The 21,600-nt window shown below is 38.3% G+C and overlaps 1 protein-coding gene across 1 annotated transcript in view; it reads right to left on the bottom strand.

Annotated features, from left to right (window-relative positions):
• Positions 1-21,600, bottom strand: part of Ap4e1 (adaptor related protein complex 4 subunit epsilon 1) — a 60,479-nt gene that overhangs the window by 17,118 nt on the left and 21,761 nt on the right. The window contains exons 7-15 of the mRNA XM_027421915.2: positions 21,107-21,273; positions 16,174-16,247; positions 11,740-11,862; positions 11,527-11,636; positions 9,068-9,207; positions 8,356-8,468; positions 8,154-8,272; positions 6,140-6,442; positions 4,136-4,250 (exon numbers count right to left, since the gene is read on the bottom strand). Coding sequence (XP_027277716.1) covers positions 4,136-4,250; positions 6,140-6,442; positions 8,154-8,272; positions 8,356-8,468; positions 9,068-9,207; positions 11,527-11,636; positions 11,740-11,862; positions 16,174-16,247; positions 21,107-21,273 — 1,264 coding nt within the window. The remainder of the gene's footprint in view (positions 1-4,135; positions 4,251-6,139; positions 6,443-8,153; positions 8,273-8,355; positions 8,469-9,067; positions 9,208-11,526; positions 11,637-11,739; positions 11,863-16,173; positions 16,248-21,106; positions 21,274-21,600) is intronic.

Consider the following 21,600-nt stretch of genomic DNA (forward strand, 5'->3'; position numbering starts at 1 on the left):
AACAAACAAAAAAAAAAAAGAAAAAAAAAGAAAAAAAGAAAAGAAAAGAAAAGCAAACTCAAAGAAAAGGCAAACAATAAAAATAAACCAGGCACACTGAGGAGCTGTGGCTATCGTAAGAAAATAAAAGAATGCAATGAGCTAACAGGAAGTGATGGCCATGTTCTGCTTAATGAATGATTCCTGGACACATCTCTGCCTCAAATGAGTGGATGGAGCCCTCAATGGGAATCAAAAACAATGTTTTCTGAGTCACATGTTAATTTTTTTGAATATGTACATACCCTAAATCAACTCAATCAGAGCAGTAAGTTCCTATTACTATTGTGGCAGAGCAGATGTCAAAAATCCATCCCTCTTTCTTTTAAGTAGAGGAGACGTTTCTAGATTCTGCTGCCACATGACTTATATGTTCAATTAAATTATACACACATTTTGAGTGCAACGTCTGGGGGAAGTCTCTGCAAAGAGACTTTTTCCTGCTGGTTACACTACAAGTTGGTTGCTAAAGTGTAAACAGCCATCTTGAATCATAAAGTGAAACAGCAAAGATGTCAGAACATCAAGAGATAGAATCTGGAGTCCTCATAATTACAAAGCTAACATCAACCCTGGGATGCCCACTTCTTGATTTTTCTAGATAGGAGACAACAATAACCATATGCTTTGTGTAAGACCCCATTAAAAAATTAGAAAACCTAACTGCAACTGGCAAATCTACCTCTTTAGACACAAGGGAAATGCAACAAGTGTCACACAGACTTGCAAAGTTGTGAGTATCAGTAAACTAAAACAAATATCAGAGTGAGAAAAGGGTGAAAGGGTAAAAACTGAATCACCCAAACAGATGTGTAAGATGGGGGCTGGAGAGTTGGCTCAGTGGTTATGAGCATTTGTTGCCTTTGCAGAGGACCTGGGTTCAATTCCCAGCATGGTGGCTCACAAACTGTAAATCCAATTCCAGGGGATCCAATGTCCTCTTTTGGCCTCTGAAGGCACTAGGCAATTTGACAGCACATATATACATGCAAAAACAACAGCTACAAAGAATAGAATAAATACATTTTAAAAAAATTTTAAGATGGCTATATTACAAAAAAAAAAATCCTAGAGAGATTCAGTTCAACTTCCATTGAAATTACAATGATATTCTTCACAAAACTAGAAGAAACAACCCCAAAAAGTCATATAGAAACACAAAAGACCATGAATATACAAAGCAATCTTAAGCAGAAAGAACGCCATTGAAGTTATCATAATAGCTGACCTCATATTTTACTATGAAGTCATAGTGACCATGATAGCATGGTACTGGAACAGAAATGCACGTAGACCAGTGGAAAAGAAGAGAAACTCCAGAGACACTGAAAAAACTCAACAGCCTCATCAACAAATGGTGCTGGCAAAACTGGATACCACCTGCAGAACAATGAAATTAGATCCCTATAGAGAATATACTTAAAAATATGAATTTTCTAAGTAAGAACCTAATAGCACAGGAAATAGCCCCAAGAATTTAAAAGGGATTACATAAAATTAACAAGTTCCTTCAAAGTAAACAAAACTATCAGCTTAGGAAATAGACAAGACTACAAGATGAGAGAAATCTTCAGAAGCTATCTTTCAAACAGGGACTTAGTAGCTAGAATATATAAAGAGCTGAAAAAAATTAGACAACAATCACAAAAATACCAGTCAAACAATAAATAAACCCTGCCAATCAATAAATAGGCTAACCAAATGAGCAGCAGACAGTTCTCAAAAGAAGAAAACACAAATGGCCAAGAAATATTCTTTTAAAATGTCTAACATCCTGGCTGGACATGGTGGCCCATACCTTAAATCCCAGCACTCAGAAGTAAGCTATCTCTGAGTTCAAGGGCAGCCTGGTATACACAGGGAATTCCATACAGAGTGTGGTAGTTTGAATGTAATTGGCCCCCATAAACTCATAGGGAGTGGCCCTATTAGTAGGTGTGGCTTTGTTGAAGGAAGTGTGTCACAGTTCACTTCCTGTTGCCTGAGGATCAAGATGTAGAGCTCTCAGCTCCTTCTCCAGCACCATGGCTGTCTGCACACCACCCTCCATGATAATAATGGACCAAGCCTCTGAACTGTCAGCCAGTGTCTCTTTACAGCAATAGAAACCCTAAGGGCTACATAGAAAGTTTCTGTCTCAAAGTCTCCAATATCCTTAGCCATCAGGGAAATGTAAATTAAAAATACTCTGAGACTCAGTCTCCCTCTAGTCAGAAAATGAACAAGGACAAAGGATGGTGAAGATGTGGTGAGAGACGAGAAGAACCCTGATCCCTGCAGGTGAGTTATAGACTAATGCACTACTACGCTATGGAAACCGATGTGGAAGCCTCTCAAAAGTCAAAATATAACTACCAGATGACCTAACTGTGCTGCTCCTGGCATATACGCAAAGGACTTTTTATCTTCTACTACTGAGACACTTGAACATCTACATTTATTGCTGCTCTATTCACAATAGCAAGGAGAATCAGCCTGGATGGCCATAATGTAATGTGATAATGTAAATGTAGTCCATATACTCAATGGAATTTCACTCAGCTATAAAACAAATGACCTTAGGCTATAAAGCAAATGACCTTAGGATATTTGCAGGAAAATGGATAGCTTTGTAAAGTATGCAAGGTGACCCTGTCCCAGACAGACAAATAGTGCATGTTCTTTCACACAGAGTCTTTAGTGAATGTGTGAATCTAGGCTATGCAACTAGACAGGGGACTATGAGAGGGACAAACGCTGAGGAAGGAGGCCCACAACAGAACTCACAAAACCAGAAAGGAAGCTACAGGCAGTAAAAGAGGTAGGGGTTGGTAGGAAAATCAACAACATAAATTTGTTTGAAAATGCTATAATTAAACCTAATACTTTATATACTGCTTTTTTTGCTTGTTTGTTTTTCGAGATAGGGTTTCTCTGTGTAGCTTTGTAAACCAAGCTGGTCTCAAACTCAGAGATCCACCTGCCTCTGCCTCCCGAGTGCTGGGATTAAAGGTGTGCACAACCTCTGCCTGGATTTGTGTACTGCTTTAATTAATTAAAATTACTTCAAATACATTTAATAAAATATTTTGATCAAGAGCTTTAAAAGAGCAAATGCCTCTGAAAAAGATAACAATAAACTTAGCAACTCTTTGATCTCACCACATTCATAACAAAATGGCCAGGGATAAACATAGAGAATGTGCACTCAACAAAATCATTTGACTGACAAAAGAAAGGAAGGAAGGAAAAAAGGAAGGAAGGAAGGAAGGAAGGAAGGAAGGAAGGAAGGAAGAAAGGAAGGAAGGAAGGAAGACTAAGATCTTTCAGACTGGAACTTTTCAGTAGTGCTGGCACTCTGAAATCTTAAGCAACCATACACACTGCTCCCCCTATTTCATAGGAGTAATTCCCAGGTACCATGCAAATGACCCTGTGGTCTCCTCTTCACCAAAGTCACAGTAAAAGACCCCCTCACAGGCTATGCTTCGGAAAGTATAAAGTTCTTGCCTTTGGGGGCTCCTTGTGACATCATTCATCAGATACTTTGCTAGAGAAACAATCTAATACACTGTACTAGTGAAAATGAGTCACTAGCCTACAGTGACCAGGGTTATTTCTGGAACCTTTCTAGGTTTGCTCAGTGTCAGCTCTCACCAGGTGTTGTGGCACACACCTTTAATTCCAGCACTCTGGAGACAGAGACAGGTGGAGTGTTATGAGTTCCAGTACAATGATTAGCATATCACAGGTTCTTTTAAAACTCTAAAGTAGTAGTGGTCTCTCGGGATCCTAAGGCTTTGGGAATACTTTGAGGCTAACCTTTCTGAAACCCTAGCCAGGATAAAAAGCAGACTTAATGGAAAGTATAAACATCTGTAATCACTTCCTTTAATGACTACAGTATCAATTGCATGTTTCTAAAAGTTAAGCCCTGAGCCAGTTATGTTGGGACATACCTTTAACCCAGTATCTGGAAGCCGGAGGCTAAAGGACCTCAATGTTTCCACCAGCCTATATTACATAGTATGCAGTCTGTCTCAATAACAACAAAAACCAAACCAAACAAACAACAGGCCCCTCTAATTCATTTGATGATAAAGGGATGAAAATACACCTTTTCCCTGAGAAAGCTGTTCCTCTTGGCGCTGGTGATGGGGCTTGTAAGGTGCTGCTCCCTGACTGAGCCCTTCAGCCACAAAACCATCCAGAAAAGATAAAGAAGCATCCACCTGCATCAAAGTTAAGCAAAAATCAGGATTAAAAAAACAAAACAAAACAAAAACATGTACTTGGAAGACTAGACTGTATATTCATATAACTTTGGCACATGTACCTTTTAAACTTTTTAGGAGAGGTCCTTCTCCAGGGTCTAGTTGGCCTGAATGTACCCTCCATAGCCCCCTAATCAAGGATAAGTCACACACTCAGTGCCCAATCTAGTCTCGCTACCCCTCCTGTGCCACTATCAACCTCTATACTTCAGCCAAGACCTGCCCTACCTGCTCACAAACTCTCCACCCACTCATATCTTGCACACCTTTTTCAGTGGCTAGCCAGGTGAGTCCACCCGCTCCTCCCTTCCCCACCCATGCCTCAGTTCCCCACATCTATCCCCAAGTTCAGGCTTGAACCAGGACTCACAAACTGCACACAAATCCAGTACCCTGTGGCCACCTCACCTCAGCTCATTTAAGCCACATTCAACTTCTAGGTACAGTCCAACCTGCACATCCTATGTTCTGCTCCAATCTGCTCTATCTTGAGTTGTTGGTCAGGGTTGTCCAAGAGATGCTCAAAACATACAAGCTATTGCTATTGCCTTTGGTGCTCCCCAGAGGTATATAGTTAAGTAGCTATTGCCAAAGACACCTCATGTTTTGGACACAAGATCCAGAGGACCCAAGTTGTATCTGGATAGTTTTATGTCAACTTGACACAAGCTAATGTCATCTGAGAGTAGGGAACCTCAATGAAGAAAATGTTCCCACTGGGCATGGTAGAGGCAGAGGCAGGTGGATCTCTGAGTTTGAGGCCAGCCTGGTCTACAGAGAAAGTTCCAGGACAGCCAGGGCTACACAGAGAAACCCTGTCTCAAAAAACAAACAAACAAATAAAAAAGAAGATATGTTCCCAAGCCAACAGTGGTGGCACACACCTTGAGTCCACCATTCTGCACCTAAGGCTCAGGGAACATTGGGGAAGAGGAGGTAGAGAGACTTTAAGAGCTGGAGGATCAGAGTGTATGTACACTCTGAGATATGTCTTCTCAAAATGTCAGAGAAGCTATACCATATTCCTGATTTGCCTTCTTTTTTCTTCCTTTTACAATTGCATGGAGGCTATGTGTGAGTGTGACCAGAAAGTGAACCCCTTGTCTCAAGCCACTAAGGCCTTACTATTCCGAAGCAATGACCCCAGCAGCGGCCCATTCCCTAAGCCCTGCTCTTGTTCCACAGGGGCTCTGTCTGATTTTTTTTCCTCTTAAAATTCTCTTGGCCTGCCGGGTGGTGGTGGCGCATGCCTTTAATCCCAGCACTCGGGAGGCAGAGGCAGGTGGATAACTGTGAGTTCGAGACTAGCCTGGTCTACAAGAACTAGTTCCAGGACAGCCTCCAAAGCCACAGGGAAACCCTGTCTCGAAAAACAAAACAAAACAAAACAAAACAAAACAAAAAAATCTCTTGGCCTTATGATCTCACAGTAAAACTCCTTCCTGAGTCTTACCCTTCTATGGGATGTGAATTTCACTGTTTAAATTCAAGAGACAAGGGCCGTGGAAGTCACTGACTTAGTGGAAATGTGTGAGTGTGACCTTTCAGAACCCTAACTTCTAAGTTCATCCCACACCAGGCTAAAGAGCCTGTTACCCCATCTCCTCTCCATACAGTTTTCCTAGCCTTTCCCAAATCTCAAGACTACCAGAAGCTATAAATGAGACACTCTTCTGCTCTTATTTAGAACCAGTGCTAAATGGAACCTTTCCAATTCTCTCCCTACCAATGTGAGAAAGACTACAAACTTCATTATACATGATACAGAAACCATATTTTCTTATATACCATACATTTACTCTGTTTGGGCAACACAATTTTGACAGAACGGAGCACAGGATTCTTACCACTATGTCTTCACAATTCTGGGCACCTTGAAGCAAGCTCTTCGTAAGTTCTATATTTTCATGCAGATGTTTCAATTCAAATGCATGCTGTCTCAGACAAGTATTCAAAGATACAGTGAATTCTTGGATTAATTTCTCAACTATAGGAGAAGAATGTGCTTGGGGTGTCAGCTTGGTCACTGCAGCAATCAACCAGGCTTTTGTTTCTGAAGAAATGGAGTCACTCATAAGTAACTTGTAGAGCCTGGCTATAACTTCCTCTGGACTTTCTTTATCCAAGAGGTAGGAATACTCTCCTAATACCTGGAGTAAAACACAATGGTATATATGTAAATACCAAGTCAGAGAGCTCCATATTCAGACCTACTGCTAGAATGAACTTCTATTTGTATTAAACATATTTTTATGATGAACATTATTAAAGAAACAGTGTAGATTAGATTATATCAAGAACTGTATTCTCAATACAAAAGAACTGGAACTCATCAGTAACAATACATAAAGTGAAATACCTTTATAGGTTAGCATTCTTCTGAACTTCCAATGGGAAGTTGGTTTATTTTCCAGTACGAATTTAAACAAGTATCACATGTTAGTAAGAGTAAGATTTTACAAAGTACAGATTTCTGGTATTTCTTAAGGTCTCTCATAAATCACAGATTTCCGGTTTGGGTCAATAGATAGAGTAATTTATTGACTGTGGAGAAGATACAGCTGGACAAGCATCAAGTGACACTGACAAAAACAGTCCACAGGACTGACATCAGGAATACTGATCATGTGCCAGGTGTGGTGGCGGGGCACACCTTTAATCCCGGCATTAGGGAGGCAGAGGCAGGCGCATCTCTGAGTTTGAGGCCAGCCTGGTCTACAAAGAGTGTTCCAAGACAGGTAGTGATACACAGAGAAACCCTGTCTCAACAAAACAAAACAAAAACAAAAAAGTATACTGATCATACTACATATACTTTTTTTTTTTCCACATCTAACTTACTCAAGTGACATCCATGACTGGTCTAACAATCAATCATTTTATAAATGATAAAATTATCATCTTATAAATATAATTCAAGGAATATAAAATCTTTCCTAAAGGGCATTTACTACATAGTAAATATCTTTAGCATAATAGTAGTAGCAGCAAAAAAAAAAAGAAAAGAAAGATGGGCTAACAGGTAACAGCAAAGATTTAGCTACTAAGAACAGTAGGAATTGAACTCAGGACCTCTGGAAGAGCAGTCAGTGCTCTTAACCTCTGAGCCATCTCTCCAGCCCCCAAAATAAGTTAATTTTAAAAGAGGTTTTAATAATAAAAGACAGAAAGCTCCAGAAGAACAGGTAATCTGAGTTCCATCTCAAAAATGAATTTTTAATAGACTTCTGTTTGTGAGAAGACAACTGATTATTTCCTCTTATATTATCCCCATTAACTACACCCAAATGCCACTGACATCAGTTATATATAAAACATACACAGAGGGTCTGGAAATGTAGCCTAGCTAGAGTTTTCCTAGCACACACAAAGGCTGGGGTTTGATACCCAGTAAGCATAAAACCAAGCATGGTCTTACATGCTCATAATCCTAGGAAGTAGAGGCCAAAGAATTGGAAGTTCAAGGCTTTCCAAGGCTACACAGCAAGTTTGAGTCCAGTCTGAGATACATAACAATGAAACAAAACAACAACAACAAAAAACCACCCATACCAAAGACCAGACCAGTGAGATGGTACAAAGAAAGGATAAGTAAATAGTTTCTATATAAAAGTAAACATTGGGCTGGGCAGTGGTGGCACAAGTCTTTAATCCCAGTATGTGGGAGGCAGAGGCAGGTGGATCACAGAGGCCAGCCTGTGAGTTCCAGGACAGGCTCCAAAGCGACAGAGAAACCCAGTCTCAAAAAAAAGAAAAAAAAAAAAAAGTAAACATTGGGAAAGAAAATGGACAAGAAGAACTAAATGATTTCTGGTGGAAATATGTTGCTATAATACTTTGTATGTAATAGACTTTACTCACCCAACTCATAACTTGAAGAAATCTCTGTGGATAGAAAGTATTTTCCATATCTAGTAAAGTAAGATAAGACTGAACTGCATAGACTCTTAATTGTTGGTCTTCTGTTTCATCATCAAAACCTACAAAAATATTGAAACACCAGTTTAGCTTTCCTCAATTCTCAATTACTGTAATAAAACATAATTTAAAATTCTTTACCAACCTTCTGCCAGTAGTCTCAGGAAGTTACTGAGAATATCAGGGTGCATCACATCTCCTCCCACAGAAAACACAGCATTCATTGTCTGAATAAACCACACATTGTCAGGAGCAAATGTGTCTAGTGTTAAGAACAAGTCACTTCCTCATGACACTCATTGAAGTCATACCCTCCACAATAACCCTTTAAAGGAAACTCCAATCCATGCTGGTGTGGTGGTTTATCTCTAACTCCTACCAACAGTGCTCTACAGCCCAGTTCTATATTTACTAAGTGACTAAATTGAGTTTGCATAATTTTACCAAGCACTAGGCTTATACACACATGGCAGGCAGTCAATAAATAAACAAGAATAATTTGAAGAAATGAGCCAGCTATCTGTGACAAGCAAGTAATGGAAGATTCATGCATATTCCAGAGAAGCTATAGCTGTGGTGTGTCCACCTGAGCAGATTCAACTTCTTTCAAATGCCTCTGTCATCAGTTCTAAAATTGATCATTGCTAGGTCAAAGCTATAGCACTGCTGATGCCAGAGTACATCTAACAAAGTTCCAAGTTCCAACAGGCCAGTTTATACAAATTTCTGAGCCTTAAGAATCAGGAATTCAAGTAATTGCTGTGTCCCTGAACTCAATTCATAAGTGCCCACATTTGTACCACCATTTAAGCCAGTGTATAAAGGTATGTGTGAGTCACAGTTGAAGCAAAGGATATTTCTCAGCCAATTCAGCTATTTTGCCAACTAAATTGATGATGATATACTCTTCTTTGCTCTGATGCAAATATTCAAGCATTTTTTGTACAATAACTACTACATTCTGTGCATTTGTAATTCTGTAAAGAAGTTCCAGAGTCTAGTAAGAGAAATAAAAACAGTATTAGAAAACTACACATCATAACAGCAACAAATATAACAAAATGAATGCTGTATGTCTGATAAAGCAGATGGGCTGTATAATTATAGTAATTTTTTTACTGCCCTTGGAGTCTTTCTAACTTTTAAGCTGTTTAAAAATATGAAATGTATGTCTATATGCAAATGCATATATGCAAATGATTTATATTTAAATACCGTTTAAAATTCAAAATGCATAATCTTTTACTTATTTTCTACTTTTATGTGCATTGGTGTTTTGCTTGCATGTATGTCTGTGTGAGGGTGTTAGAAACTGGAGTTATAGACATTAATGACCTACTGGGTTCACTTCCCAGCAACAAATATAACCCAGATCCTCTGGAAGAGTAGTCATTGCTCTTAATCGCTGAGCCATGTCTCCAGCCTCCCATAATCTTTTAAAAACTACAATTGTCAGGTATAATACAGTGTTCAGTCAAGCTTCATTTTTACCTCACTACTTCGGTTATTAAGGAATTTAATATTCTTTTTTAAGAAATGGGGTTTATTTGTTTTTGTTTCATGTATATGTGTTTTGCCTGCATGCATGTCTGTGTATCATATTTGTGTCTGGTACCTGCAGAGTCAGAAAAGGTCATTGGATGCCCTGAAACTAGAGTTAGAGATACTGTGAACCACCATCTAGGTGCTGGAAACCAAATCTGGGTCCTCTGCCAGAGCAGCAAATGCTCTTAACCACTGAGCCATCCCTCCAGTTCTACAGTCTTTTTAAAAAATTCACATTCTAAACCAGGCGGTGGTGGCACATGCCTTTAATCCCAGCGCTTACGAAGCAGAGGCAGGCAGATCTCTGTGAGTTTGAGGCTAACTGGTCTATAGAGTGAGTTTCAGGACAGCCAGGGCTACATAGTGAAACCCTGTCTCTAAAAACAAAAAACAAATCAAATCCTCATTATAATAGCTGGGCATGGTGGGACGTGCCTTTAATCCCAGCACTCAGGAGGCAGAGGCAGGCCTCTGTGCTCTGAGAGTTTCAAGCCAGTCTGGTCTACAAAGCAAGTTCCAGGACAGTTAGGGATATTATACAAAGAAACCCTTTCATGGGGAAAAAAAAAAGCCCTCATTATGTTTTAAATCCAAAATAAACTTCTCACTTTTCTTAAATAGGCCCCATATATCACTTTAAATGAATTGACAGTGATTTCTCTCCAAGACAATGAACAGAACTCTTTATGTGGATAGATACCCAAAGAGACACTGAATCAATTTAATAAAAGGAAGAAGTCAGAACAATATTAGACACATAAACACAACTTCTCTTCCATGAAGTTCAAATTATTATCTTAAAGTTCTATAGAATTCTATCAATTTTCCTACTTAACAGTGAGCTCATTTAATAGCCATCGTAAATTATGTACTTATACATAACTGGAGTATGTTTATTTTATACCAATACAAGAATCCAGGACTGGAATTCAGTTCCCTTTGTTACCATACTTACATAAGAAAATAATAAATCAATAACTTTATATGCATAACCGGACCCAAGCTTTCCAGTTCATAAGTTAAAAGCATTCAGTGGGCTGGCTATGGTGACACACCTATAATCCTAGCATTTGGATGACTGAGACAGGGGCATCACGAGTTTGAGTCTAACCTGTGCTTGCTGCACAGCAAGACCATGTCTTATAAGACAAAAATCCCAGGTTGGTAGTACTTTGTATTAAATCAACAGCTTTCCAGTTAATAGTAGCTGGAGAAGGGGTATCAGCTTTCTTCAGTGATGAGCTACCCATGCTCATGCAAGCAACTCTGACTAAACTTACACACACAGACATAATGAGAAGGGTTTCAGCTGAAGGGAGGGGGTAAGAAAGGGTTACAGGAGGTGAAAATGACTAACATGCATTATACACACCAGACTGTCAAAGAATAAAAATGAGATTTTAAAAATAGGAAGAATAAAATATATATGAGTTAAAATATACTCGTATACATATATACACACACTGGCCATCATTTGAACCTCTCTCTTAAGAATATTAAAAAAAGTTTTAAAAACTTACCACTTTACACACACTATTCAAAATATTTTACCTCTCTCTTTTTAAAAAAGAGATTTAATTGTTATCTATGTGGATCTGTATCTGTGTCTGTGTGAATGAATGTAGGCCACATGTGTGCAGGTGCCTGGAGGCCAGGAGAGGGCATCAGATCCCTCTGCCGTTGGAGGGTGTTGGGAACTGAACTCAGGCCCTCTAGAAGAGCAGCAAGCACTCTTAACTGCTGAGTCATTCTCTCTTCAGCCCTAGTTTACCTCTCTTTTAATAATGGGATCGGGGTGGTCTAGGCATTCAATTATGGTTATCTGGTGCTGAAGAGCCAGAGAAGGATCCTGCTGGATAACATAGGTAAGAGCCTTCAGTCCTAGAAATAAAGATCACATCATAGTTCAACAACCTGAAATACGTACCCAGCAAATCTCAAAAGCTCTCTCTCCAATTTCCATCATAAGAACCAATTACCTTACCTAAATATTTGAGGTTTATTTTGGGTGACAGAACAAATTTTCCAATGCACTTGACAGCCTTCTCAAGTAATTCTGATTTAGGATAAATAGAATAGATTGTGTGTACACATTCAAACAGAATAGCTAAAGAAAGAAAATACAAAATGACAGATATATTTAAGTACAATAGAAGAACAATTTTGTGTAGAACTTGAAATAAAACTGGAGGATACATTTTAGTCTAAAATCTTATTTATAAAAAGTCTCTAGAGAAATAATCTTTATTTTCATGCTTATACAGTTATTTGAGTTAAGTTAACACAGTACAACTTAAAGAAAATTTCATTACCAGTAAAAAAAAAAAAGAATAATGTATTCATTCATACAAGTATATACTGAACACCTATATATGAGAGAAATGGTATTAACACTATGGATCCAACAGTGAACAAAACAGATAAAAATCCCTGCCCTTAAGAAGCCTACACTCTAGCATATACATTAAAAAATACATTCTTTATTTCTTTTTCTTTCTTTCTTTTTTTTTTTTTTTTGAGACAGGGTTTCTCTATACTGCTTTGGAACCTGTCCTAGAGCTCACTCTGTAGACAAGGCTGGCTTCGAATTCACAGAGATCCGCCTGCCTCTGCCTCCCAAGGGCTGGGATTAAAGGCATGTGCCACCAATGCCCGGCTAAAGTACATTATTTCTGCATAAACAGATTTTTCTAACACTCCCTGAATACTTAAAAATAATAAACTTCCAAGTAGTTTCTACCAGTATACAATTACCTTCTTATTATGCACAGCCATTTATTATAAAGGTAGGGGTCACTATTTAAGACTCTTCAGGCTACTTTTTTAAAAGTAATCTCTAAAATATAGAACAGGCTATTGTATATCTTGAAAACATTCGAATTTAATTTTCTGATACAGTCAAAAGAATAACTACGAGGATTAAAGAGAATACAAATTCATTTAAGAAACACAAACTGACGCATTTTGCCATGGATAGGAGGATCCCTGAGGCTGAGGTGGTGGCTCAGTGGGTGACGTGCTTGCTGGGTTCAGATCCCCAGTACTCATATAAAAGCTGAGCATGGCAATGTAGATCTGTAACTCCAGTACTGAGGAAGAGCATGGAGACATTGACCAGCCAGTCTAGCCAAGAGGTAAGTAAGTTCCAGGGTCAGTAAAGGGACCTAGTCTCAAAAACAAAGGTAAAGAAGAGGGCTGGGAAGACGGCTCAGAGATTAAGAATGCTTGCTGCCTTGCAGAGGACCAGAGTTCAGTTCCCAGCACCCACAGTGGGTGGACCCGAGCTCCAAGGGAATCTGATGCTGTCTTCTGGCCTCTGAAGAAACATGCATTCACATGCACAAACCCACACATATACACAAGTACACATAATTAAAATAAGTCTTAAATTAAAAAAAAAATAAGGTGAAGAGTGACAGAGGAAGACACAGGAAGTCAACCTCTGACCTCCATCCACATGCACGCAAGAAAGAATGCATACAAGTGCATAAACACACACACACACACACACACACACACACACACACACACACACACACACACATCCAAAGGAGGCGGGGAATTATTAAGACATCATTAAGTCTTATAAGGCCTATAGCATTTGAAAGGAGATAATAAAGCAAAAATGTGGTAATGCATGCCTGTAATTCCAGCATCCAGGAGGCAGAGACGGGAGGAATGCTGAAAACTCAAGGCCAGCATGAACTACATAGTGAGTTCCAGGCCAACCAGGGAGACACAGCAAGACTCCATCTCAAAACAAAAATAAATGAAGAAAACAAGAAAAAAGTGAAACACAGTACAGCACAGAATCAGCATATATAAAACAATTACAAAGTAAAGTACATCAGGTGTCAACAGAATCACTCCATCCCCACAGCTCAGGCTGTGGCAACCACACGTTTCCATTATACATTCTTATAAAATGTTTAACATACAACCAGCAGGACTTCACACTAGATGTCACACATCAACTGATGCAAAAATATCCTGCAGGAAAAGATTTCATATAACACCTTCCATAACTGAGGGAAATAAATCAGAATCTGAATTACTATTCATGTAGGGAGCTGATTTTCAACATAAATACTATAGTGTGAATGAACCTAAAGACACTGACTGTATATTCAGTGATGTACTAAAATGGACAACACATCTTCACCTTACTTTTGTAAGCCTATGAACTAAAAATTATTTTTATATTTTACAAAAGGTTTAAAACAAAAAGGGAGAGGAAGGGGGTGAAATGAATTTGACTTCCAGGACTCACATGGTGGGAGAAGAGAACAAACTCTAAGCTGTCCTCTGACTTCCACAGGCAAAATATAGGACACAGACAATAGGAAGAAATTAAGATATTTTTTTAAAAGGGAGAATATGCAATAAAAATCTATGAGAAACCTGGCATGGTAACATACGTTTATAATCCTAGCACTGAGAAGGTAGAGGCAGGAGTTGCCAAGAGTTCAAGGTCACTTTCAGTTATGTAGGGATTTGTGTCCAACACAGGCTCTGTGAGATTTGGTTTCAATGTTTAAAAAAAAAAAAAAAAAAAAAAAAGAAATCTATATGACTTGAAAAACCCAAGATATTTAATTCATGTCACTATTTGAAAAAAATAAACAAAACACCACCTTGCTGAACTTTGAACGATTAAAATTTAAAATGATGATATTCTGTTCTATTATAACTGATATTTTTTCTTGCCATTCAGAACTCTCCTGGTATCAAATTTGTTTTACAAACTTTTCTTTACCCATGTAAACTCTTGTACAGATGCTTTTGTATAGATGCTTTTGTACAGATGCTCAGGAGATTCCTGGGATACTACTATAGGAAATATTAATACTTCAAAATCTGTACTTGAGCATAATTAAGTTGAAAACCAATATGATGAATTTTCTTTCTTGGGGGTGATAGCATAGGGTCTCATACATCCAGGCTGACCTTGTACTCACTAAGTAGTGAAGAATGACCTTGAACCGTGAGGGTCCTCTTGTCTTCCCCTTCCAAATGCTGGGATTACAGGCAGTGGCCTACACCCTACACCTACAATTTTGTACACTTCAGGCACTCTATCAACTGAGTTACATCCTCTCTCCTATTTGGAAGACTTTTAAAATTATTTTCCCACCTAAAGCTCTCCAATACTACAAAAATCTGAATATATGCTTATAACTGAAAGAACAGCCTTTATGTTATTCCCTCCCCCTCTCTGCAGTGGTTAAGATAAAAAGTTCTGCGTGTTTCTAAGCTTAAAAATACATCAGGACCAGAGAGATGGCTAGTGGGTAAAGGTACTTGCCACAAAATCCTGGCAACCAGAGTTCGATTACTGGAAAACACAGAAAACTAGATGGAGAGAAAGTTGTGTTCTGATTCTACATGTGAACCTACACATAAAGATCATAAATACAAAGACCTTAATAATAATAAAGCTTTATACTTTGTTTACTTTTCAGTAACAATCCAAGTCCCAATCCAAATACCAAGTATAAGTTATTAAGTTAAAAATTACCATGTTGTAACATTGATGACACTAGTTTTATCTTTCATATTTTGGGCTAGATTATGCTCAAACAAAATTTAGATTTTTATTTTTTTCTATCCCTAACAGATCAAAAAAATTTAATAACTACTTAACAGCTGGTTAAATGGTCTAAAAACTTCAAATAGAAATTACAAAATATGTCACAGACCTAATGAATTATCTTCAAAATAAGATGTTTTGGTAAGTATTTTCAACAAAGAATTTAGGTACATATTTTAAAAGACGTCACAATTTCACAGCTGAAAAGATAGCTCAGTTGGTAAAGTGCTTGTCAAACAAGCATGAGGAACAACATGAGGACCTCTGTTAGTTCCCCAGAACCAACAGAAAAGCCAGGCATAATGGCACATGCTTACAATCCCAGTGCTGGGGAGGCAGAGACAGAAAAACACCCAGAACACAGTGGCTGGCCAGCAAGCCCCAGGTACTAGTGAAAGACCCTGTCTCAGAAAGTAAGATGCACAGCTTTTAAGGAGTAACACTCTCTGGCTTCCACATAAACCTGTGTGCGTGCACGCACGCACACACACACACACACACACACACACACACACACACACACACACACACACACACACACACACACACACAGAGACAGACATGCATACTTGTTTGTATATCTATACTCACAGCAACACACAAGACTGCCCTACACACATACACACATGCATACTTGCATATCTACACTCACACTTACAAAGCCACAATTTCAAATTACTACTATTTTCAGGGCTTACATTAACCCAAAGAACCATCTTAAAAGTAATGCATAAAATTTCTTTGGAATGTATACTATTGTAACACAGACTTAGCTCCAACACTGAAAAGCACTACCAGTCATTAGGAAAACATTCATATTTTACCTACCATAAGTGACATTGTGATTTAACTCGGCTCTTCGTAAGGATTCATCAAGAACATCATACATTAATTCACTTGTCCTGTTTAAGAGATATTTTATTTGCGGGAGAATTATAGCTTTCTAACCCAACAAAATAGTTTTTCAAACTTCTCTCTCTTTAAAACTGAGGATCTACAGAAGACAAGTGAAAAAAATTCATTTTACAGTAAGTTATACAAATTTCACATAAAAAGAACTCATTTGGTCTTTTCACAAGATAAACTTCCTTCTTTACTAAAGTGAGTAATTTAGCCAATGAGGAGATACACAAAGGTCAACCAATTACTACCCCAATCTGGTCCTAGTTTACAAACCAGATTCTTATTTGATTTTATTACAAATTTATTTCTTATAAATTTATTTACAACAAAATATTTCTGCTTTAAGTTACAATATTAATATTTCACATATCCTTGAGCTGGGGAGATGGCTTAGTCATTAAAGACTAGGCTCACAACCAAAAATACTTCACATATCCATATTATTTCAGATAATATCAACTGGTTTGTTGTTATAAAAGTACTCAAATTCTAGTCTTTTTTTGAAGAGTAACTAGGTTCCTTAGGAAGAAAACTTTAAATTCCACCCATTACTAAAAATAAATGACTCATGTTTTTATGGTCATTGACTATAATGACAGTTAACTGGATTGAAGTAGATACTTTTTCCCCGATTTTTTTTCTTTTTTTTCAGAGATAGGGTTTCTCTGTGTAGCTTTGGAGCCTGTCCTGAAACTTGCTCTGTAGACCAGGCTGGCCTTGAACTCACAGAAATCCACCTGCCTCTGCCTCCCAAGTGCTGGGATTAAAGGTGTGTGCTGCCACTGCTTGACCCTGAAGTAGATGATTTTACAAATTAAACAACAAATTTTTAAAAATGCAGTGTTTCTGTAGCCCTAGCACTCTGCCTGCAAGAGGCTAAAACAAAAACTAATGCTTCTTAGCTGGTAATTTTTATATGCTTCAAAAATTTAAAAAACAGATTGTTTTGTTGAGAATTCCCTGTTTAGATCTGGATTTAATTTTTTAAATGCATTTTTAATTGGATTATTTGGTAGTTTGATGTCTAGTTTCTTCAGTTCTTTGTATGTTTTGGAGATCAGCCCTCTATATATCTGATTAATTGAATCTAGCTACCATTTTACTGAACCATCTGAAGGTAAAGGGTATCTTATTCACCTTTTGTTTTGTTTTTTTTTCAGACAGGGTTTCTCTGTATAGGCCTGGCTATCCTGGAACTCACTCTGTAGACCAGATTAGTCAGTCTCAAACTCACAGAGATACACCTGCCTTTGTCTTCTGAGTGCTGGGATCAAAGGTGTGTGCCACCACTGCCTAGCTCTTATTCATCTTTGTATATATTCTCCAAATTCATCCACAAAGAAGGTAATGATAATAAAATTAGTAAGTTCGCTAAACATCCCTGAATTAATTCCTGACAATAGGTGCTGACATTAAATCTTTTTTTTAGACCAGTAAGGTATAATAACATAGTACCATGAAATTACTAATTTCCAGGTAGAATTCCAATAATCTTGAATTAGAGCTCAATGGTATAATAGGGTGGAACTATGTAAGCTCGGTTAGAACTGGTGAGGGCTCAGAAAGGCACATCCTGAGGTGAAGATGATGAGGCACTTTGAGAAGGACGGACCCTTGGAAGGCTAAGAACTAAAACACAAATGGACCCACTGCTTACCATCAATGCCAGAACCCTGATTAACAAATACCTTCTTAGGACAGAAAGATCCTGTCCTCAAAGAAACTAAATGTAGTTAGACTTGCTGTCAGATACTTCAGAAAACTTTAAAAACAACTGTATGTAAACTGGGAAGAGAGGTGCAGGCTGGTGGACCAGGAACTGAGGGTGGAGGCAGGAGGATCAAGGTCATCCTTGGCTCCATAGTGAGCCTGAGGCAGCCTGGAATCCATGAGACCATCGTAAAAAAAAAAAAAAAAGAGGAGGCATCTCTAGGGTGGGCTCTGAGTTTTCAAAAGCCCATGCTATTCGCAGTAGCCCCCTCTTTCTGCCTCATGTTTGTGGATTAGATGTAAAGTCTCTGCTCCTTACCCAGTGCCATGACTGCCTGCCTGCTGCCAAGCTCCAAAATTAAATGCTTCCATTTATAAGTTGCTTTGGTCATGGTGTTTTGTCATGGCAACAAAAAAGTAACTGAGACAGAAAGTGGTACCAGGGAGTGAGCTACTGCTGTGACAGGCCTGATCATGCTAGTGTTTTTATGTTTGTTTTGGTTTTAGAAATGTGGAAGACAGTGGGACTTTGGACTAGGAAAGCTGCTGATGCTGTAAGTTGGGCTTACTGGGCCATCCTACTTAGGAGCTTGGATTCGGAGAGCAATGCGGACTATGGAGGCCCAGCTCAAGAGGTATTAGATGCAAACAATATTAGCAACTGGTTAGAGATCATGCTTGCGATATTCTGGCAAAGAATGCTGCTGGCTTCTGCTCTTGTCTTAAAAATCTGCCTGAGGCTAAATTGAGGTTTGGACTACTTTGTCAGTTGAGGAGACTTCAAGACAGCCTAGCATTGACTGTATCTTAGGATTATTAGCGATCACTCTTATGAAGATCTGTAATGAAAAGGAGCAATCCAGTAAGAAGCACTTGTCCATGACCTCTGCAGCATCAGCTTCTGACTCCTGGTTCCTGCCATGTTTTGAGTTCCTGACCTAACTACTTTTGATGATGAACTGTTATATTGGAAGTGTGAGTAAAATAAACCCTTTTTTCCCTAAGTTGCTTTTGGTCATGGTGTTTCATCACAGCAATAGAAACCCTAACTATGACATGTACAATTTTTGGAACTTAAAAAAAAGTGTTATTTCAAAAAGCATGACAAAAATTGTACACACACACACACACACACACACACACACACACACACACACACACACACACATTCTCCTATCTCTAAGTGGAGCAAGAGTTGGCAAAGGACAGCCACAGGTTTGATACAGCCAGAAAACTGTTTTTGGTTAGTTTTATTTTCCGTATCAAGAAACTAGCATTTGGGACTAGAAACATGGCTCAGTGGTTAAGCACACTGACTGCTCTTCTAGAGGACCCAGGTTTGATTCCCCATACCCACATGGTTGCTCACAACTACCTGTACCTTCAGTTCTAGGGGAATCTGACATCCTTTTCTGGCTTCCATGGCACCAGGCACACATGGAGTACACAGACATGCATACAGATAAAACAGCCATATACATAAAAATTTTAAAATAAAGAGAAACTACCATTTAACTGAAGCCTTAAAAGGACAACAAAATTAGTGCAAGAATAGACATGGTAAGTAAGAGGTGAAAATTCACAAACCATATAGCATCTAATCCACCTCTTCCACTCCCAAACTGTGGTCCTTCCTAAGAAGTGTCCACTGACCTCTCTATAACAGAATTTGGTGGCATCAGGAAATGAATGAGGGTAGATTTTTTTCCCTAATTCTTAATACTTGTATGTTTTATTCCTTTTGTGATTGAAAACTGAATTCTCTTTGCTGTTGATATTAGCTTTATTCTAAATTCCTATTATGGAAAAATTTAAAGATATACAAATATACAAAAGAGTAGTGTAAACCCACGTTCTCATTACCTCACTTCCACAGTTGAGTCACAGCCAACTTTATCTACTTCCTACACGTTAGTAAAGAGTATTTTTAAAATAAATTCTACAAAGGTGCCTTAGGCATAAATGTTTCAAAATCAAGTATAATTATACAAGATAAGGATGGTTTAGATGGATAGATGGATAGACAGATATGTTCCTTTGTAACATACACACATATAATGTATGTACAGTCACAAACTTAATATCTTATGTCCGATTTGTATTCACATCATAGTTTCCTTGAAAATCAGGATCCAAGTAAGACCTAGTCCTTTAAAAAAACATTTATTTACTTGTTTTATGTGCGTGTATATTCATGCATGTGTATATGTGTGTGGGCACACAACTGTGGCACCCATGTGGAGGTCAGAGAAAAACATGAGTCGGTTCTGTCCTACCATCACGTCTTGGTGGAAAGCACCTTTACCTTTTCAGTCATCTTGCCAGCCCAGGACCCATACATTTTAATTGGCTGACTCTTCTTTGTTTCTTTAATCTGTATATTTTCACTTCTCAATTTTCTCTTCCATCTAATTGTTGATGAAAATCACGTCTGCTATTCTCCATAGCCTGTATCTGGTAGCTTGCATCATAAATAAATCCCTCTGTTTCCTATAAAATGGTAACTGACTCTAAAAAAGGCTGTCTGAATTTAAATTTCAGCACAGGTGCTTCCAAGAGGCACTCTCCATCTTTGATTTGTTATTTGCTAGAACAGATAGTCAATATCATATTTTGTTTTTCTTTTTGTGACTTTCATGTTTTTATAGCATCTATTAATAAAAATGGTTTTTTTATGACATTTTCATAATACACACAATGTATTTGGCCATAATCATTCCTCTTAATGGCTGCAAATGATGAGTCGTTTTTATATGTTGAAAATAAACCCAAAAGAATAAGATTTAATGAAATGTACAGTTCATCTAAAATTTAGGTGTTAGTGTTTATAAAACATCTTCCTGGGACACAGTCTTCCTCAGTAAATGATGCTCTATCTATGGCTGTTTTCGATCTATAACAAGAGTGCAGTAGCTGTAGCAGACAGCACATGACCCACACAGGGTGAAATAGCAAGTACATTTCAGAAGGGGAAAATACAGATAAGCTAGGAATGCCCCCAGTAACCTGAAAGACTCTCTTCTTACCTTGGTTTATTCACCACCAGTAATTCAGGAAGTGTTAGAAACTTTGGGTTTTCATGAAACTGCTCAGTGACTAAGCCAAGGTTATGATATGGTGTGGTCATCTGTGACTTGAGATTGCTTACCTTTGATCGTCCTTTCCCAGCAGTCCCAGTATTCGCAAGAGCTGAATCTGTAACCACGGTGCTGGCACACTGTGGTAACTGAACTCAACTGGGAGCTTTCCTCCCACCACTTGCTTTAAAATTGTTACAAAACTCTCAGTCAGATCTTTATAGCCAGATGCATTTTCCTACATTAAAAAGAAAATCTGTTAATAATAATGTCTTTTCTTATCTTTTTTTCTCTTCTGAGACATGGTCTCATATAAGCCAGGGCTGACCTCAAATGTGCTATGTAGCCAAGGTTATAATTTCATATGTAAGTACTGAATTTACATCATTTCCATCACTCCCTTACCCTACCAACTCCTCCCGTGTCCCTTCCCCACTCCCACTCCCTCTCAAATTCATGACCTCTTTTTAATTATTCTCTCTCTCTCTCTCTCTCTCTCTCTCTCTCTCTCTCTCTCTCTCTCCCCTCCCTCCCCTCCCTCCTCCTCTCTCCTCTCTCTCTCTCT

The sequence above is a fragment of the Cricetulus griseus genome, chromosome 6, assembly GCF_003668045.3.
Source record: "Cricetulus griseus strain 17A/GY chromosome 6, alternate assembly CriGri-PICRH-1.0, whole genome shotgun sequence".
NCBI lineage: Eukaryota > Metazoa > Chordata > Mammalia > Rodentia > Cricetidae > Cricetulus > Cricetulus griseus.